General features: G+C 37.8%; 1 protein-coding gene and 1 long non-coding RNA gene across 2 annotated transcripts in view; one reads left to right on the forward strand and one right to left on the reverse strand.

Annotated features, from left to right (window-relative positions):
- The window catches only part of LOC148132408 (uncharacterized), a 251,800-nt gene that overhangs the window by 206,319 nt on the left and 24,564 nt on the right, over positions 1-20,917 (reverse strand). The gene's annotated exons all lie outside the window — the stretch shown is intronic.
- LOC113415445 (low-density lipoprotein receptor-related protein 2-like) overlaps positions 1-20,917 on the forward strand; it is a 51,020-nt gene that overhangs the window by 27,722 nt on the left and 2,381 nt on the right. Inside the window, exons 20-33 of the mRNA XM_087953938.1 lie at positions 2,773-3,011; positions 3,885-4,014; positions 4,923-5,098; positions 6,462-6,648; positions 7,701-7,919; positions 9,102-9,282; positions 12,090-12,291; positions 12,566-12,730; positions 14,224-14,424; positions 14,923-15,469; positions 15,985-16,113; positions 17,178-17,285; positions 17,773-18,009; positions 19,869-20,403. Coding sequence (XP_087810064.1) covers positions 2,773-3,011; positions 3,885-4,014; positions 4,923-5,098; positions 6,462-6,648; positions 7,701-7,919; positions 9,102-9,282; positions 12,090-12,291; positions 12,566-12,730; positions 14,224-14,424; positions 14,923-15,469; positions 15,985-16,113; positions 17,178-17,285; positions 17,773-18,009; positions 19,869-20,403 — 3,256 coding nt within the window. The remainder of the gene's footprint in view (positions 1-2,772; positions 3,012-3,884; positions 4,015-4,922; positions 5,099-6,461; positions 6,649-7,700; positions 7,920-9,101; positions 9,283-12,089; positions 12,292-12,565; positions 12,731-14,223; positions 14,425-14,922; positions 15,470-15,984; positions 16,114-17,177; positions 17,286-17,772; positions 18,010-19,868; positions 20,404-20,917) is intronic.

Below are 20,917 nucleotides of genomic sequence, written 5' to 3' on the forward strand. Positions count from 1 at the left end.
GTTGGGACTAGTTCCCACATGGTTGTTTTTTTTTTTTGTTTTTGGCAAGATTTCAGAAATGATTTGCCATTGCTTACATCCTAAGACAGAGAGAAAGTGACTGGCCCAAGGCTATCCAGCTTGATTGAAGCCTAAGGTGGCACTAGAACTCAGTCTCCTGGTTTCTAACCATACCATAACACACCATCTCCACAAAAGCAACCTAAGACATGACTTATTTTTTCCTGCATGTGCCACACCCAAGATTCCACACCAAGTTTAATTCCTACCTGCTCTACAATCACAGACTGCCTTGTGGAAACCACAGTCAGTTTAACTTGGTGTGAAGTCTTTCGTGGCACATCTTCGAATGTTCACCTATATTAATAAATACAAAGAAAATGTGTTTCTGTCATTTATGAATCTCCTATTGTGCAAAATTTCAGTCATTATTACTTTTACTGAAATTTTCAAATATTACACTTACATTTTTATAAAATATTTCATATTTATAGCATATACATGGACAAACATGTATTCTATATAATTGTTTACCTCACAAAAATATATACTTTAAGAAAAAGCAAACTATTACAAAGTAAATATGTTTTAAAATATAATAGGAAAAATTAGCTGAAAGCCTAGTAAACAAAAACAAAACAAAAATACCAGACTTCTCAGATTTTAAAATTATATATTTTTCCCAATTTTGCTATCCAATATTTATAACAGTGAATTTTATCCTACCGTTGCAAAAAATTGTGTTGTGTACCTTGCCTCTCTTTGATACAGAATTAATTTAACAATGAGAATTGACAAATTTCATTAAGTTAGTTTTTGAAATCTTGGACACAATGTTCTTCAAAAAGTATTAACACCTTTTTGGAGTAATAATTCAAATTCAGTATATTATAAACTCTTCACAAATTGAGAAAATCCAGATTTGGGGGGATAGCATTTTAAACCATATTAACGTCAGGGGTGGGATTCTACCGGTTCGCACCTATTCACTAGAACCAGTTGTTAACATTCTAAGCAGTTCGGAGAACCGTTGATAGAAGAAATTACTGGCCTAATCCTGTAAGGAAGGCAGGAAGGAAACATTTTGGTGTTGCTTACAGAAACTGCCTCTCCATTAACTCTTATTACATTCTTAGCAGGATTAGACTTCCTGTCTCAGGAACGTCTCTGGAGTTTTTTTCCCCTCCTTTATTGGTACTTTGTTTATGTGGAGTGACCATTCAAAGTTACAATGGCACTGAAAAAAGTGACTTATGACTGTTTTTCACACTTACGACTGTTGCAGCATCTCCACAGTCATGAGAAGCCAGGCGAGGAGATGCGTGTCTCGATGTGAGTGATATTGAGTTGGCCACACCCAGCCAATAACATAACCACCAAGCCATGGGTGGACATGGCTAACTAAGCCACGCCCACAGAAAATTTGAATCCCACCCCTGATTAACATCTTTGTCCTGTAAATTCCTTCTGAGGACCTAGTGTTCGATAGTAATGTCTGACCAATGAAGAATTGCTAGACAAATCCATAATATGCACACTAAATTTCTTCAAATGTGTTTTATTTCCAGCCTATAAAGAAAGATAATCTTTTAAAAATATTTTTTAAAGACCCCAAAAGACATGAAGCCATTTGAGATACTCCAATTCTCTATTCCCAGTTTCTTGTATGTTTTTCAAAACCATTTCAATAAATATTTTTATTTTATGTTAATAATGGTTTAGGCTCAGTAAAGATCTGTTTCATTAAACTCAATATTCTGAAATTTCAGAGGCCATAAACATCCATCAAGTTCCTGGCTGCACCACTTCTAGTTTCCTCTAGAATTTCTTTACCTGTTGGAACAGGTTGAGATGAGGTTACAATAATCTCAGCAACTAGATTTTTCCCTATTTTTCAGAATTCAGTTTGTCTCCCAGATTCATAGGTTTCTTATCCATGTCTCCTTTATAGATTGGTAAAGTGGCTGTTTACTGAAAATATCTACCCTGGTAGAATATGAATTTTAGAATTTTAAAAATTCTAAAGATACTACCGTGTTTCCCCCAAAATACGATCTACCCTGAAAGTTTCAATCCTAGCTTGATTTTTACATGTGCATGAAATATAAACCCTACTCCCCCCAAAATAAGCCCTAATTAAGACCTCATCCACTCCAGGGTGCCAGGGTAAAAATTAAGCTAGGATGAGGATGGGGGTGGAGCTGCCCTCCTACTTACCTTCGGACAGTTGCAACCAGGTCTCTCACACCCTGACACATGCCTTGCTGACCCATTTCTTCTTCAGCCAGCAAGGCCTGCAAGCCATGATCCGGAGCTGTGTTATAAAGCCTTTAGAAAAGCCTTGCTGGCTGCAAAAGTAGTTCCTGACAGTGAAAAGGAGGCGGGGGTGATGCACACAAATGAGGTGAGTCAGTGGACAACATTCCCTCCTCTCGAAAATAAGACCAGGTGCCTTTTTTGTGTGCAAAAAATGGGCAGGGTCTTATTTTGGGGGGAAACACAGTATTACATTGTCATTGTCAAACAGGGAACATAAATCTTTTGCTGCGCGTATTACTTGTCCTCCAGTGGCGCGCCGGTTCCGACATGGGGGGGGGGGGGGGGGGGGGGGGGGGAGAGGTTGGCCTCCATGTAAGGTAAATAGCATTCCTTTTATAAGCTCTTGAAAGGTTTTAAAGCTATTGTTACTTACTAATTGATTCGTGCTGTCTGTGTAAGTTTTCAGGGAGGGCATGAAACAAGGGAAGGTTAAACATTATTATCTGCTTGCAGCTCAGATCAAATGCAATGACCTGCACTTCCAGTGCAAAAGCGGACAGTGTATTTCTTATTTCTTGCACTGTGATGGAAATTACAACTGTAAGGACCATTCCGACGAAGAAGACTGCCCAGTCCCCAAAGAAGTGCACTGCTATACTAATGAAGTCAAATGCCATGAAAGTGGAGAATGCATCCTAAAGCAATGGCTCTGTGATGGGGATCAGGATTGCAAAGATGGGTCAGATGAGCAGGTACAAATGACTAGTGTCTATTTCCTAGTACCATGAAGTGGGCCAATTTAATCAGCATTTTAGCTTAGTGAAAACCCTAAAATAAGCTACCTGTCCCTTTGGGGTAAACAGGACAATATAGTGCCATCTCAACCACTTAGCAGCTGGAATACGGTACTGGGCATTCCATTACAATCATTGCCTTAATTAAGCATTAAGTAACCTTAATTAGTCTGATGCTTGAGCAGCATGGTGACCTAGAGATTAAGGTGCTTGTGGACGCTGAGAGTTCAATCATAGGCAGTGGCAGATGTTTCTCTATCAGGGCACAAAGAGAAAATATCTGCTGTGAACCCTGTGTAGGTGTCAAGAAGGGAATCTAGCCAGTAAATACTCAGCTCCATTTAATTGCCCTGACTCCATCCCAATATAAGGGATTACAAGATCATAAAAAGAAAAAATGTGATGCTTATTTCCTGAATACTTTTCAAGATATATAGCATTTGTCAAGACGGAAAGATTCAGTCACTACTAGTACACAGCATATTCCTATTCATGGTCACCAAATGTCTCTGAACTGCTAAAGAGTAGTTTAAGATACTACTTTCTAAAGATATGCAGTATGTGCTGTATAGGCAGACTTCTCAGCAAATCAGAAGGCAGGAGCAAGCAGCCTCCTGTTGTTGTTGTTCCCTCCCCCCCCCCGAAACTATTTTCTCAATAATGCCTACCTTTACCTCCCCCAAGTTCTCCGTGTTGCTGTAAAGTATCACGGCTCACATAGCATTTATTCTATAGCATATAGCATCTCCAAGCCAAGTCTCCCAAGTATTTCAAATGTTTCATTGTTGTACAGCAGCAGTTCTTGATGGATGGATTGATTGGTTTTTACAGGACTGTGGATTTCCAAAGAAACAATGTGGTTCCCATCAGTGGCAATGTCACAACTCATTAGAATGCATCCCAGATCAATGGAATTGTGATAGGGAACGGGACTGCAGAGACGGGACTGATGAGATTGGATGTATGTAAACATTCTTCATCGTGGCAACTGGTGCAATTGTCTTGTTTTTTGAAATAATGGGAGGGGTTGTCTTTCTTTTGGGGCATTAGCTTAAAAGAAGTTCTGCAAAAAAAGAGCCAAGTTACAATCGTAGCAGTCCTATATTAGTCTTTAAATGTTTGGTTTAATGTCTGGTGGAATTGAAATTTAAGGATATGGTTGGACACTTCATTCTCACTATTCTGCTGCTGCCATTTATTTCCATTTGTGCTTGCCAGATTGTTGAACTCATGTTCTCCTTTTTAAATATAACCTTATTAAACTTATCAAAGTATAAAATATAAATGAAAATGAAAATAGTGGGAAAAGAGAGAAGGGGAAAAAAGACAGAGGTGTAAGTTAAAGGGGAAAACAAAATACATTAACTTCTGACTCTTTTCTGCATATAGTAGAATAAAAATCACATTACAGCCTCAACTTTTTACTTTTGCATACTTAATACGTACTAGCCATTTCTATAGCAAACTTGTCTAAACAGAAAATCCCAAAGTAAAAAAGAAGTTTCATTTTTTTTTCAATATCTAGAAGTGGTTTCCAAGTAGAAGCAACATTGGATGCATCCTTTTTTTATTAAAGCAATTAATTTGGCCATCTCTGCTAATTCCATCAGTTTCCAGCCATTCTTCTTCCATTAGGATATCTTTCTATTTTTATGCATAGAGCATTCTTGCTTCTGTCAACATCTATAACAACAAAGTTCCAGATTTTTCTTCAAGTTCGTTGACTTATGTTCTTCTTACCTATCCCATTCCAAATCAATCAAATGAAAAGACATATTGAGTTTGGCTTATGCTTCATTAGATTCCAATGGTTATTTTGTTTATAATTGCACTAAAACTAGAATCTTGAAGTCCTCTTGGCTTTTCCAGGTAAGCCCAGGAAATGCCATGACTATGAATTTCAGTGTGGCAATACCTGTATCAATTACACTTTGGTCTGCAATGGGAAATCTGACTGCCAAGACGGAATGGATGAAGGCAGCTATTGTGCCATGCCATGCCAAAAAACGTGTGCTCACATTTGTTACAAGTCTCCTAGTGGGCCTGTAAGTAAAAACCAGTATTAAAATGTTGATGATATTACTGTTTAAAAATTGACAACATGTACATTTTAAACTGAATGTATTGTAGAAACAAAAAATGGGTTAAGGAGATTTGCTTCTTCCTGGGCTCTATTTTAAAATTCTTTTAAAATTCTTTTAAAATAGAGCCCAGGAAGAAGCAAATCTCCTTAACCCATTTTTAAAATTCTTTTAAAACTCCTTAACCCATTTTAAAAATTCTTTTAAAATAGGGAAAAAAGATGGCCATTATCAAATAATAATACAATATGGACTCATTGCTACTATTATAGCAACAGACTTTGTCATCTTAAGCTAAAAAATTTACAAGGATAGTGGTTGTAACCATGAGAAAATGAGAAATACATGGGAGAAGATTATTACAGATTTAGACGAAGTATTAAAATGCAGAGGCATCTTCCTGGCAACAAAGATATATATGATCAAGGCAATAGTTTTCCCAGTTGTAATGTAAAAGTTATATTACAGTTTGATTGGCTGAATAAAGTAGTAATACTTTCAAATTCTGGTTCTGAAGGCCATGTCTGAGAATAACCTGGATTGTGAGAACCAATAATATAAAACTAGGAAAAAGAAAATAGACTGTTCATTGGAGGTGTTGGTAACTAAACTACAACTAAAATATTTTGAACAAGCAATACAAAGGCAAGAGTTGCTGGAATCCCTAATATTTGGAAAAAGATGCAATAGAAAAAGATACCAGAAAAGCTTTGGGAGTTAAATTATCTTGTTGACAAGAACTCAGATCAGTTACTGGTGGATAATTCTGCTGAGATGATGACTCTTAAGTCCTAAAAGCAGTATCAAACAATGCAAGTAGATTGAAAGTGTAGAAAGGAGAGCCACTATGTAATCTTACAACAGGAGTGTCCAACCTTGGCAACTTTAAGACTTGTGGACTTCAACTCCCAGAATTCCCTCAGCCAAAAGCTCTTAAAGTTGCCAAGATTCCTTAGAACAAGAGGATAAATATAAATGCATTTGTAACTGTTGTAAAGAAAATTGGAAGCCACCACCTCTTTATACCTTCTGTTCTTTTTCTTTCTTTCTTTGATTTTTCTTTCATTTCTATTATCACTTTCCCCTTTTCTTTTCCTTTAAACTTGAATTGTTTTACTTTGTAAAAAATTCTTTAGTAAAAATTAATTTGAAAAAACAACAACAACCAGTGCCTTCAAATGTATTACCTAAGTGCATACTTTTGCAAATTAAATCTCAATTTGTATTTGGACTCTGTTTCCAGCAGCAACTCTTGGAGGGCAGAGTGAGAAGAAAGAACAATTGTGAAAATTTACATGAATAATAATGCCTGTTTTCTCATTTCCAGCAATGTGCTTGCAATGAGGGGTTTCAGCTAAGAAGTGATGGGTACTCTTGCACAGACATCAATGAATGCAAAGAGTTGACAGTTGATAAATGTAGCCAGGCCTGTGTCAATACAGAAGGCAGTTACTACTGCACGTGCCACCCTGGATATTTATTGGAGCCTGATGACCACATATGTAAAGTAATTGGTAAGATTCTTCCTGTCCACTGATTGGCTTTTCACTGATTATGTATAGCCATGATGGTGAACCTATGGCACAGGTGCTACAGGTGGCATGCCGAGCCATTTGTGCGGGCACGCGAGCCCCAGGCAAACTTACCTCGCTGTGCATGTGTGTGCCTTCCAGCTGATTTTGGGCCTTTTTCGTCCTGAAGGAGGCTTGAGGGATGCCTCTGCAGGCTTTGCAGACTGAAAAAATGGGCCCGTTTCATCACTTCCTGTATTTCCAGAAATACCAGAAGTGATGAAACGGGCCCATTTTTCGGCCTGCAAAGCCTGCAGAGGCATCCTTCAAGCCTCTGGCAGGCCGAAAAAGGCCTCAAATGGGCCAAAAATCAGCTGGGAGGCGCAGTGCAGGTAAGGGGGGGGGGGGGAATTGGCACAGGAGCCCCAAAAGGTTAGCCACCACTGATCTATATGATTCAAATTTACTGAATGCATAAACTTTTTTGAAATCAGATGTAATAGAAAGCTTTGCCTTCTGGGTAAGAAGCCTTGAAATAAGTTCCTTTGGCTTTGTACTATTAACCTGGAGGGATGTACTGAGAGGTATGAAAACTGTTGGGTAGATGAAGAAGGGGGGTGCAAAAACTCAGCTGGAGTTTGGGTTTGAGACCCAAGCACCGCACAACGGGATGAGCTCCTGTTACTTTCCCCAGCTCCTGCCCATCTAGCAATTTGAGAGCATGCCAATGCAAATAGATAAATAGGAGCATTATTTGGTTAACAGCCTCTGTACTTAACAGCAAAAACAAGACAACCTACCACCTGGCCTGTAGTGAAATATTTTGAAGTTTGTCTCAAATGGTTTTGGAATTTTTCTGTTATGTGTGTATATTTGTTGAGTGCAGTGCTAAATAATAGAAAACAAAGAATAGAGTGGAAGAATGAGCATCATCATTCATTAAAAGACAACTTGCTAAAGCATTTCCTAGCTCTTCCCCCTTAATTTACCTAGTTGGGAGATTGCAATTTGTACATATTTTGCATGGAAAGTAACTACTTTTGTCTTTGCCATAGGTTCTGAGCCATCACTGCTAGTTGCAGTTCAGTTTGACTTACTCGTATTCGGATTAAGAACCATGAAAGAGGATGTTATCTTGAGAGTTGATCCTGACATAATCATCTTTTCCATTGACTACGATTTTGTATCACAGACCGTCTTTTGGATGAATCTCAATGCAGAAAGTATTAAGTGGATTGATATGAAAACCAAGGAAAAGGGAACCCTAATAAAAGGTGGGTCTTAATATATTTTCAAATGTTTGGACAGTTTTTAAAATATTAGTGGCTTAGGACAAAACTAATTTTAATTGTAAGTTTGGCAAGTTAAACTATTGGTATAACTCATATTTGACTATTGAAGCCGACTCACACTCTCACGTGCTTAGGAAACTTCACAGGTTCACCTGAGAAAAGATGAAATTCAAATCCACTTATATTTAAAAGGAAAAATTGAGTACTCCTGTTTCTCAACTGATACTGTATAACAAAATAACTTTGAGAAACAGCAATACCAGGTGGGTTCAGAGATCTAATCCTGCCTGCATGTTTTAACTGATAAACTGAAGGAAAGATTTAATCAAGTTCCTTCAGGAAGAAAACATACAAGTTGACAAAGTCTCATATCACAGATAAGGTTATCCTACCTTAGCAAACTCCCTCATGGCAAAGGAAGATTATGTGTCACATGGGACAATTGCTCAGAAGGCCAAGAATCCCTTGCTGTAGAGTTGATGAAGGTTGAAATCTTCAGCTTCTAGTCTATAAATGTAAAGGCTCCTCCAGTGTACGCTAATATAAAGAGACAGTAACAGCAGACCTGGCCCCTTAAAAAGCATCCTTTTATGAGTATTGGTCAAGTATGAGTATTTTTGAGGATTGTATAAGAAGATGGATTTCAAGCACTGTTAACAATGAACAGTCTACCTCAGGGATCTTCAAACTCGGCAAGTTTAAGACTTGCGGACTTCAACTCCTCCAGTCATGTTAGCTCAGGAATTCTGGGAGTTGAAGTCCGCAAGTCTTAAACTTGCCAAGTTTGAAGACCCTTGGTCTACCTGGAGCTGAGTCGTAACTGTTCAGCCTTAAACCAGAGGTACTCTGCATGAAAACCTCTGAACAGGATGTCTTTTCTCTTATATGGCTATTTAAAAAATAATTTGTAATGAAATTCTGCTTTGTAATTACTTACTAAATAGGAGATGTTGCCTGATATTTCCTGTTCAGATGTTTATAAATCTTGGCAATAGACTTGTTTATCACGGCAGATAAAAGCAAAAATACATTTGCTTATTTTAAAAGTTGGAATACAACATAATTTTTTTAAAAATTAAAATTTTTGCCATTGTGATCTAGCTATTGGGATAGGCTGGAAACTTGGGTAGTTTCATACTTGTCATTTAAAACATCTGATTACAGGTATCAAATCTGACAGTATAGCAGTGGACTGGTTAGGAAGGAATCTTTACTGGACTGATGGTACCTCAGGACAGATCTTGGCTACATGGTTAAATATCACTTGGAAGGGAAATCCTGTCTATACAGTGGTTCTAGAGAATTTGGAGCAGCCACGGTCACTAGCTCTCCACCCACTGGATGGGTAAGCCTTTCATATTTTGCTTGTACAAAGTTTGGGCTTGTTGAAATGGTTCAAAAGAATTAGAAATAGATCTCAGAGACAGGATGGATAGGTGGGTTCATCCATAATTATCTACTATTATTAAGTCACTAACATTGTCTTTTTAGAGAAGATATTTCAGAGGGTGGTGATCATGTTGACATGTAGTCAGGTCCGTCCCATTATGTGATTGAATCATAATTGATAGGGGAAATTGACATTTGTAAAAGAAACCAGTAGCACAGCTCTTTTGATTCTACTTTATTTATTATTTATTAAATTTATATGCTGCCCATCTCACTCTGCAAAGCAGTTCTGAGCAATTAACAATAAAAGTGGTAAATATTCAAATATTAACCTCAGCAAGATACAAAATTTTAAAAACCAAAGGCAAGATTGTTCACAGCTTTTGATGTTCTGATTATGAAAATTCTTTGGCCTGCTATGTAACAGTTGTTCCAGTGCCTATTCCTTTGGCCGTGTCTCATAAAAGCACCGGATGAACACTCGCTGGCAGTTCATTTAATAAGGGGATTCCATTCTTTTTCCTGGGATTATTCAGTGTCTATAAAGGTTTCATCATTAGGCTAATGATGCCCAGCTTAAATTCCCTTGACATCAGAGTCAAGTGATGCTGTGTGGGCCTTTTCCATGCTTGAATATGATGGGGTGGGGTGGGGTGGGATGGGATGGGAATGGGATGGAATGGGATGGAATGGGATGGAATGGAATGGAATTATTTATTGGCCAAGTGTGGTTGGACACACAAGGAATTTGTCTTGGTCCAAATACTCTCAGCGTACATAAAAGATACATTCGTCAAGAGTCAAGAATCATAAGGTACAACACTTAATGATAGTCATAGGGTACAATAAGCAATCAAATCATACTAGGAAACAGTCAATATAAATTGTAAGGATACAAGCGACAAAGTTATAGTCATACAGTCACAAGTGGGAGGGGATGGGTGATAAGGAGTGATGAGAAGGTTAATAGTAATAGTAGTAGTGCAGACTTTGTAAATAGTTGAACAGTGTTGAGGGAATTATTTGTTTAGCAGAGTGATGGCTTTGGGGGGGGGAACTGTCCTTGTGTCTAGTTGTTCTGGTGTGCAGTGCTCAATAGCGTTTTGAGGGTAGGAGTTGAAACAGTTTATGTCTGGGATGTGAGGGGTCTGTAAATATTTTCACAGCCCTCTTTTTCACTCATTGCAGTATACAGGTCCTCGATGGAAGACAGGTTGGCAGTAATTGTTTTCTCTGCAGTCCTAATTACTCTCTGAAGTCTGTGTCTGTCCTGTTGGGTTGCAGAACCAAACCAGACAATTATAGAGGTGCAGATGACAGACTCAATAATTCCTCTGTAGATGAGAAACACTAAGCTGAAGTTGAATCCCGAAGGATTGTTTTTTTGGATAAGATGGAATTGTTTGCCAGGGACTGGCTGCAGTCTCCTGAAGGAGCAGATGCATGACTTGAGCTTTCACTATGAAGGAGTGCCTTTTTCCAGCTTCACCTAATTTGCTAGCTATGGCAGGACAGAAATAACCTAACCACAGTGATCTATGCGCTGGTAACCTCAAGATAGGCTTTTGGGAAGCTCTGAATACAAGGCAACTCTGAACTGAGGTTCACCAGAGTGCAAGATGCTGTTCCAGATTCCAGAAGGCTGCCACATAGAATTAACAAGCATAACTGTACAATTTTGAAGGCACACACTGTTATCAGGCAGAGTTCCTGGAACTTGTCGTATAAAGCACTTTGTGCCTAAGCCAGCATACCTGATAGAGGTATGCCTTCTCTCATACCTTCCTGTTTATCAGTTAAGAACTAGAAAAGATGCATTTTAGGAGGGTTCATTGCTTGGATATTAGCTACATCTGAAGAGGGAATTTTTAGCACAAGCGTTGGGTTGCAGAATTCCCTCCCTTTTTCACATAAGGGTTGCAGTAAACCTTTTAAACCTCCAAGTCAATTTAACACATATTCCTCCTGCTTTGCCAGTCTGGTCTGATATTGCTTCAGGTTTTAAATTTTAAAAATTAATATGTTTCTTGGAGTTTTTATGAATCATTATTTTTTATTTAAATGCCTTCTTGCTGTTCTTCTTTATTGGTAAGAGGACTAAATGTGAATCCTTAATGCCATGTTGCACCACTTGAAGCTCTTCAATTTTGCCTAAATTCTTACTCTTAGCTGCAGAAATATGCATGCATGCACACACACAGAGTATATTATGCACATAGCTTGGGAATGGAATGGAATCTCAAAATGAAGACTTGGCTCAGGTTATCAGAAATTTTGAAAGGATATGGATGCAAAATAATAAATAATTTTTTTTTATTTAGTTTGGCTCTATTACTATTTAAATGCAAATGAAATGTTCTGAAGAGCTAGGATTAGACCCCAGATGTATTAAACTTTAACAGTAGTTCACCTTCCCCCAACCTCCATGCTTAATGGGAGCTAAGCTATATGATACAATAATTGTGCAGAAACTGCAGATCTGATACATGACTGCATAGAAAGATAGTGGTGATCTAACTTCAAATTCCAAAGAATGTAGGGTTCAAATGAAGAGACATTAGCCAAAAGAATTCTGATACTAATGTTCCCCCAGATTGAAATCATCTGAGATATCAGTGGGACACCTTGTCTCGTACTCTAAAGAAGATATACAATGAGGGCCATCTAACTTGGTGGTCAGTAGCCCTTCTAGAAAGCACTGTAAGCTGTAGCAATTTGAATTCCATTCTATAAAAATATATAATGTTGTTTTCTCTTTCCTAGATTTATTTACTGGTGTGAAATAGGCGTTGAATCCAAAATCAAGAAAGCCGGGATGGATGGAAGTAATAAAGAAGTGCTAATTGATGATGGAATTGGTTGGCCCACAAGCATAGCCATTGACTTCTTGAGCTGGAGAATTTTCTGGTCTGATGACAAGATTCACTCCATTGGCTCAGCCTTTTTGGATGGTAGCGATATGAAGGTATTACCTACTTTACATAAAATTGACTAAGCTGGAAACAGGCAAGAATTTATTTGAGTAGTTTGTTTTAAAGGAAAGTGCCATTTCTGATAATGTCATAATCTTGCTCTTCTCTTGGTAGCATTCTATGTTGTTTCAGAATTCCATATCTAACCAGGGCTGTGGAAATAAATGTGGGAATATGTCCGGTTTCCAGATCTTTTTGTTTGTCTGAAAATAAGATCTCAGTCCCTGAGCTGTGATGCATCTCTTAACAACAATATTTTTCTCTCAGATTTTTCAGCTGGCTGAGATTCATAGTCCCTTCTCAGTGAGTATCTTTGAAGACTACATCTATTGGTCTGACATGCAAACAAGGATAGTACAGATGATTGACAAAAGGACAGCCAAAAATAGAAGAGTTCTCCTAAAAAGTCATGGACAACCATATGGACTAAAGGTATCACACAAATAGTACACATTATGGAAAGGTTGATTGCTGGAGTAAGTGCCTATTTTTATTTTACTTTACCAAGGGGATGCCTCTAGCTTGGAATGAATAAATGTTAAGGCAAGTTTATTTGGCCGGCTTTATACAATCATTTATACAATTCTCTTTAGTTGAGAATCTTCCTATGATCCGTTGACTTACCAGAATTTTACTAACCATGTTCTTACAAACCAGTCACATTAGAAATTCATACAATTCTCCTATCAGGGCAATTTTGGTTTAAAGCCTTGGCCATCATTAAGTTCCTATTTCTCATAGCCATTATCTTGGTAAAATGAATCTCTGAATTAACAATCTTCTCAGTTTTCAAAAACTATACATCTTTCATACATCTTAATCATTTTGAAACAGGATCCTTCCTTTACAGGTAGTTCTCGACTTACAACAGTTCGTTTAGTGACTGTTCAAAATTACAGTGGCACTGAAAAAAGTGACTCATGACAGTTGTTTTTACAATTACGATTGTTGCAGCATCCCCATAGTCATGCGATCAAAATTCAGACACTTGGCAACTGATTCATGCTTATGATGGTTGCAGTGTCCCAGGGTCATGGCATCACTTTTTGCGCCCTTCTGACAAGCAAAGTCAATGGAAAAGCCAGGTTCACTTAACAACTGGGTTACTAACTTAACAACCACACCGATTCACTGAACAACTGTGGCAGGAAAGGTTGTAAAATGGGGCAAAATTCACTTAAGAAATCTCACTTAGCAACAGAAATTTTGGACTCAGTTGTGGTCGTAAGTCAAGGACTACCCATATCCCTAAAATGAATGGGACCTTTCATAGATCTTACGTTATTTCATTCAACCTTTTTTTATTTCAGAGATTTCTCCTCTATTAATAGAACTGGTTTATTTCTTTTGATCAATCTACCTTCTTAGGGGTAAATGTAAAAAAAAAATGTTGGTTGATATTAAGAAGACAAAGGTTATGTCAACCAGTATGCATTTATAGTGATCATACACTTGATGGCCAAGAAGTGAAGGGGATATACGGTTTTGTTTTCTTGGATTCATAAAGATGGTTGGAAAAAAGACTTATGGCAAACATATATAAAATTGTGAAGAATAAGTATATTTGAATGACATTGCTTGGCCTTTAAAAAAAAATCTTCTATCAGTGGTCTTTCCTGTGGTGATATATAGCTCTGAAAATTGAATGATGAGAAAGAAGGTAGCCACATTCCAGTTATAGATCTGGAGACAGATCTAAGAGTCCTATCAGGTGAAAGAAAACACAGTCAGTCATAAAGTAGATTGACTGCGTTTTTTGAAACTCTCAGACTTTTGCCATGTGATACAAGTGGACAATAGATGAAAATAGTGGAACCTAGTAAACGTAGTGTGTATAATTTTTGAAGAGGAACATACAATACATAACAAAGATGCCTTGAAACTCCTAGTGTAACATTCTCACGCTCTTGAAATTTGGCTTTCAGGTAATGCATGAAGTTCTGCAGCCAGGAGCCCCTAATCCATGTGTAGAAGTTGGATGTTCATATTTGTGCCTCTTAAGCCCCAGCAAAAAAGGAAGCTGCCATTGTCCACTTGAATTTGTGCTATCAAGTGATGGAAAGACCTGCATTCCATCAAAGGAGTCAGCATTCATGTTACTGGTTGCCCAGACAGATGTTACGCAGGTATTGCTTTCAATTGGATAGTAAACAGAATAGCTGCAGATCAAGTTGCCCAAATGAAATGTTCTTACAGCTGTTTCACTGGCTGGCACAGCAAAGTGGCTTCCATCCGAATTTTCCTCATTAACAAGTAAATGCTGTTAGCTGCATGTTAATTTTTACAGAGCTCTCCTGGCAACACACAAACACACAAGTTTCTCGAAAAGAGTGACTCAATCAAGTTAATCACATTTTAAAAATCTTACTGAAATTCTATTGGAAAGTGATACTTTACCCCTTGTAAAGTGGGTGCAGAGATAAATGGAAGCTGTTATATAGTATTTTATATAGTATGTTATATAGTATTTTCATTTAACATTGCACAAGGTAGGCAAAGCTGTATGGGCTTCAGCAGTCCTAAGCTTCTGCTATGACAGAGTTGTCTTAGAGCAGATTGCTAAATGCAGGTAGCCCCTTGTAAACTGAAGCTATAATAATGTTGTTTCTAATGTTGAACTCTAGGTCTACCTGGAAAAACTGCGTTCCACAGCTGGGCAGACAGCTCTTCCTGAGCACAGCACTCTCCCCTTGATTAATGTAACTCACCTGGTGGCTGTAGACTACTCTGTACGCAGTGCTGCACTGTACTTCTCAGACTTAAATGACAACTTCATAAAAGTCCTGGCTATTAAAGATGCTGGGAGAGCTTCTTTGAAGAGGATTCTTCCAGTTGAGGGCACTGTGATATCACTTGCACTTGACTGGCTAAGTTCCAACATCTATTGGATTGACAATAAATATACATCTGTCCAAGTGGCAGCATCAGAAGGCAGATATAGACATATGGTACTTAGTGATGGTCTTTACAACCCAACCATTGTGGTGGTGCACCCCCCAACTGCATCCATGTGCATTGTGGATTTAGGGGGTGAACATGGCATACCTGATCCCACAATAGAATGTGCTGCTATGGATGGAAGTAGGCGGAGAATACTCTGGAAGAGATCCTTGGTTCCTGTTGGTTTAACAATAGTGGATGCTGGCACTTGGCTCTATTGGGCTGATCAAGGTAAGCGGTTTAACGTGTTGATCAAATTGCCTGGGTTCATCTTACTTTCCTAGCATATGAAAGAATTTGTCATGTTCTTAGACTAGTACATGTTCTTCTTTTTTTAATAGTAATTTTATTAAGAATTATAATTGCAATAGTAAAAACTGATACGCACAGCAAAAAACCCTAAAGGATAATAAAAGGTGCAAAAAAGAAAGGGAGAAAGGAAAAAATAGAGAAATAAAAAATAAAAATGCAGGAAAGAAAACAAATATAAAAAACTACTCCCACCTTCATCACAATTTAAGTAACTTATCCCCTTTTAAAATGCAACAAATGATGTCTTCTTCCCATATCCCATCTCTTATCTATAAACAAATCCATAAATACCTCATAATTTCAGCCCTGTTTCAAGAAAAGTCCGTAAAGGATTACCAGAGATAACAACATATCTACTTTATTTTGATCAAATGTCTTGCACAATTCCTTTTTCCTATTGTATTACTTTTCTGACTGCTTTCTCTTTTCTATAGCAAAAGGTTCTGTGGAAAGCATTCGTCTAGATGGCTCTGGGCACAGAATCATTCGGAGAGGAATATATGGCCTTACGCTCTTCACAGTAGGGGATGGAATGATGTTCTGGACAACAGCAGTACACAATTGTAAGCAGGCTTGAACTACACAAACCCCATAGGAATTCCCAAGGAAAGGGAAAGCTCTCTGTCACAGATAGCAATAGCTCTTAGACTTATATAATGCTTTACAGTTCTTTACAGTCCTCTCTAAGCGGTTTACAGAGTCAGCCTATTGCCCCCAACAATTTGGGTCCTCATTTTATCCACCTTGGAAGGATGGAAGGCTGAGTCAAACTTGAGCCTGGTGAGATTTGAACTGCCAAATTGCAGGCAGCCTGCAGTACTGCATTCCAACCACTGCACTACCGTGGCTCAATCATAATATATTAAGCAGTGTGTCACTTGGGTCATTTACTTGACTCAGAACAATGACATATCATAGAAACAAGGGAACCAGATGTCAGGTTTTTATGTCAATACTTGCACAACAAATATTTTGTAAGTTCCGATTGAAAACCTGTCTCCAATTATATTAATATATTATTGGCAAGTGTTCATACAGTGTTCAGTCTAATTATTAGACTATAATAATGTATTGTGATACAGCTAGACCTCAACAGGTAGACTTTACAGCAGTTCGTTTAGTGACCATTCAAAATTACAACAACATTGAAAAACTTGACTTACTGACATTTTTCACGCTTACAATTGTTGCAGTATCCTCGTGGTCACATGATCAGAATTCAGATGCTCTTCAGCAACTGACTTATATTTATGATGGTTGCAGTGTTCCTGGGTTATGTGATCAGGTTTCGTGACCTTCTGACAAGCAAAGTCAATGGGGAAGCCAGGAAGTTTGTAATCGTGTTACTAACTTAACAACTGCAGGATTCACTTAACAACTGTGGCAAGAAAAGTCATAAAATGGGGCAAAAATCACTTAAGAATTGTCTCACATATTAACAGAAATTTTGGGTTCAATTGTGGTTGTTAGTCAAGAACTACCAGTATTGTATTCCAACTGCCTCAGAAATTAACAGATTCTAGTCAGATAATAATACTAGTGTTATATAATGTCTTGTAAATCGATAGTGATACTCTGTGTAGCAGTAAAATATTTTCTTCGATCTGATTAACTATATTCCAAACAGATGCAATGAAGGTGTGGCACAGTCAGCTGGAAGCGGAAGAAAACTGGTGGTTTCAAACAAATCAGAAACTTGTGGATATAAAGATCTACAGCAAACTACACCAGCAAGGTAAAGTTCATTATAACTTTAAGAAGTCATAGGGGGATGCCTGGACTACATTGAACAATAACATTCTTTGGTATCCTTTTGGTAAAGCACAAGTTTTAAGCATACAAAAAGTGGGTTGTTCTCTAAGCATCAGTCCTGAACAGGGATGTGACCGCCATTGTTTTGATTGAGAACCTCTCTCTCCCTTAAGGCATAGGCTAAGTGAGACCCTTCCCCAAAAATAGTATCTGGAAAAATAGTACCTGTCATATGTAGATTTGTTCTATAGCACAATTGCGATCATTGCAGCATCCCCATTTATGCTTATCCACATTAATATTTTTGAAATCATAGTTCACAAGACCTTTGGGTGAAATGGTGTCAGAAATATCTTTCCAAGTCAACAACATGCCAGCCAGGTTGCCAAGTAGATGCTTCCTTACTGTACCATATTATGCATGGGAAACAGAACTGAAGCAATTCTTTTTTTTAATCTTGTGGTTTCTAGGTAGAAATGGTTGTTCGGAAAAGCATGGGGGATGCAGTCAGATCTGTTTACCAAATCCACAAGGACGAAGCTGCTGGTGCACCGCCGGGTACATTTTAGAACACGATACTGTGTGCATCAAAGCCATGAAATGCTCAGAGCCTTTTCAAGCCTGCTCGGATAACAGCAAATGTATTGTAAAAGAACAAGTCTGTGATGGGAATCTTGATTGTCACGATGGATCTGATGAGTTGAATTGTAAGTATGAAAACCTGTATTTAACCAGTCAGAGAGATGAAGGCTTGGGAAGGAGCTCATTAGTACCTGAAGGATGTATAGCTGTTGTTAAAATGTATATTTGTTAAAAGTTAAAACCAATTGTTTATTTAACACAAATGCTTTTTATAAACTTCTGAATGTTGGATATGCTGCTTGAATGTACTAAAATAAGGTGCTTTCCTAATACAAACAAATGCTACCCTCAGCTCTAGATGTATAATTTAAGCAGCTTTATGCTTATCCACATTAATATTTTTGAAATCATAGTTCACAAGACCTTTTTTCTTTTCTTTTTTTTAAAAAAATGTTATTTTAACTTAAACTTATTAACATCGTCAGAGTGTTAATAATTTATACAATAGTTCTATAATGTAGCACCTGCCTTTTATAACAATATAATGAAACAATATTTTAAAAGTAAAAGCAAGAGAATGATATTCACGATAGAAGGGTGCATTTACTACAAGATGTGGTTTGGAAATAAATGGCCATTTCATAAAATAGTCTGCTTTAATTCAGTCAGTGCCCATTTCAAAGTAAGATTCACACCTCCTATGTCTAACTTGGGGAAACAACAAATGGCTGTAATTTCTACGTAGAAATGGTTACTCAGAAATTAATAGGGGGATTAACGCATCAGATTTTTAAATCTCCCATCAAATTTCCCAGTTCGAGTTGCTTTATTTTGTTTTGATATCAAATGGCTGAAATAATATGTTAGTCAGTCTAAGGTACTGTGACATGTTTAAATCGTTTAGTCATTTTTATTCCTCTTCCTGGAAATTGTAGCCATATAAACAAAGGATTAACATCTCCCAACATTCAGCATCATATTTAAAAATGCAGTTCTCTGCAAATATTTCAGAAGGCAGCAGAGTGATGCAAATATAATATGAATAAAGGGATCAAATCAAGATCATATCAATTTTTTTACTGTCCCGGACAAAAACTAAACATTAAAATAAAACAACAGCACCAAACAGAGCAAGGCATAGAAATATATCACCATTGATGGTGAAATCAATGGGTGATCAAAGTCTGATTAATTTTACAGTGTAACAAAATGTAGCTACATTCAGTGAAATCCAATCATATTGATCCAACAATAACAGTTTTATATAAAAATGATAAGAGTTTCTGGGACATTTAGTCAGGTAACATGTTATGACTCTATGAGTCTCTATAGAAGGGGCAATAAAGGGAATAAGGGAAAATAATCTGCAGTGAAAGGCTATCACATCTGAACCGGGGCTCAGTCTGCCAGGCTAGCTTTTATTTATTTCAATTTCAGTGCCCCCTGACCTCCCAAACTAATTTTAGGCAGATCACAATCTAAAAATAATACAAAACACAATACAAAACAAAACAAGATGAGATTCAGTTGCTCAGTACAAAAATTATAGATAAAGACACATCCAACAAGGGGTTCCATCTACCTTAACCAAATCCCTGGGAGAAGAACCCGGGTCTTCAGCACCTTACAGAACACAAAATAGAGTAGGAGCCCACAGGTTCCAGAGGGCAGGCACAATGACATGAAGTCACATTCCCTGGGTCCCAGTAGGTGGCGGTGTTTAATTGAAAGAACCCTGAACATGCCACCTTAGCTGGTATGTGCCATCTAAGCAAAAACCATGAAGGACAAGGCAGTCCTTCCGCTAACCTGGATCGATCCCAATGCCCTACACCTAACCTTTGAGTAGACATTATGGGGGGGAGGATCTGGCTTGCTGGCAGTTACTCTTTCTGTTAAGAACCTCTGGCCAGCTGCAAAACATTCAACCTTGATTCTGCTACATTCAGAAATGATGTATGTAAACGATGTTCTCTACTTACAGGTCACTACATTGTCAATAAACCCCAGGCAATAACTCCATCTCGGACAACACTGCTGCAAACAAAACCATTTCATGAAAAGAAAACTCTGGCACCCATCAAAATCACCACAAAGAAACCTGTCACTAAAAAGATGCATGTGCAACCACAGACAAAATACAAGAGTACTACTGTTACCGTCTATAAAAGTAGAACTTCTACCACTACGCAGATCCTTCCTTCAAGAAGAGGACAGAAACCTACACGACCTGCAGCGGAGAAATGGCAGAAGCCCTCTCTAGTGCAGGGGGTCAAACAAAGTGACTTAGGGTCACATGCTTGTAACAGCGAGACCTGTAACATGAGAGGAGACTGTACTGTGGAAAACCATAGAATAAAGTGCAATTGCATGCTGGGATACAGTGGTGACTACTGTGAAAAAGAGGAACCAAAGTCTACGGCTGGCTCCATTGTTTTGAGTGTCATTACTGTCTTACTATTTATTATGGGAGCTGCGGGGATCTTTATCTACTTTAGGAGGCAAAGATCACGTCTAAGGTAAGTTTCTTTCCTTCTTTCAAATTAACCCATATTCAGTGATGAAAATAAGCGAATGCAATAAATTTCTCTGCTACCTGGCCAATAATAAAATTAGTGTCTGCTTTTCTGTATTTCCCCCTTGAAGGACTAACATTTTGGAATTAAGAATTGATGTTTGACATTAGAGTGTAATTCTACTAACTGTAACTTTCTCACTCTATTTTTTTTTTTATTATGTACATGCTTACTGTATTTATAAGCACTTTTTCCACAAGGAGTTTGGGATGGGTGGCATTTAAAATAAATTGTAGTACCTTGCTCTATTAGTCAAGTGAATTCTGCCTGATAAGATTCTTCACATGTGCTACCAATTGCATTTTTAGTCCTACATAAGTAGGTATTCATCTAGTTAGGACTGCATTTGCTTCTAGAAAGTATGAAGCTATAAACTTGGAAGTAGACCACCCAATAGGTGAAAGGTTATACAAATATTATGAAGGCATGCGATTGTCTGTTGAAACTCTTGAATGCT

This window comes from Notechis scutatus, chromosome 2 (assembly GCF_049901735.1).
Source record: "Notechis scutatus isolate UNSWTSFEM ecotype Mainland chromosome 2, rNotScu1.2, whole genome shotgun sequence".
Classification (NCBI taxonomy): domain Eukaryota; kingdom Metazoa; phylum Chordata; class Lepidosauria; order Squamata; family Elapidae; genus Notechis; species Notechis scutatus.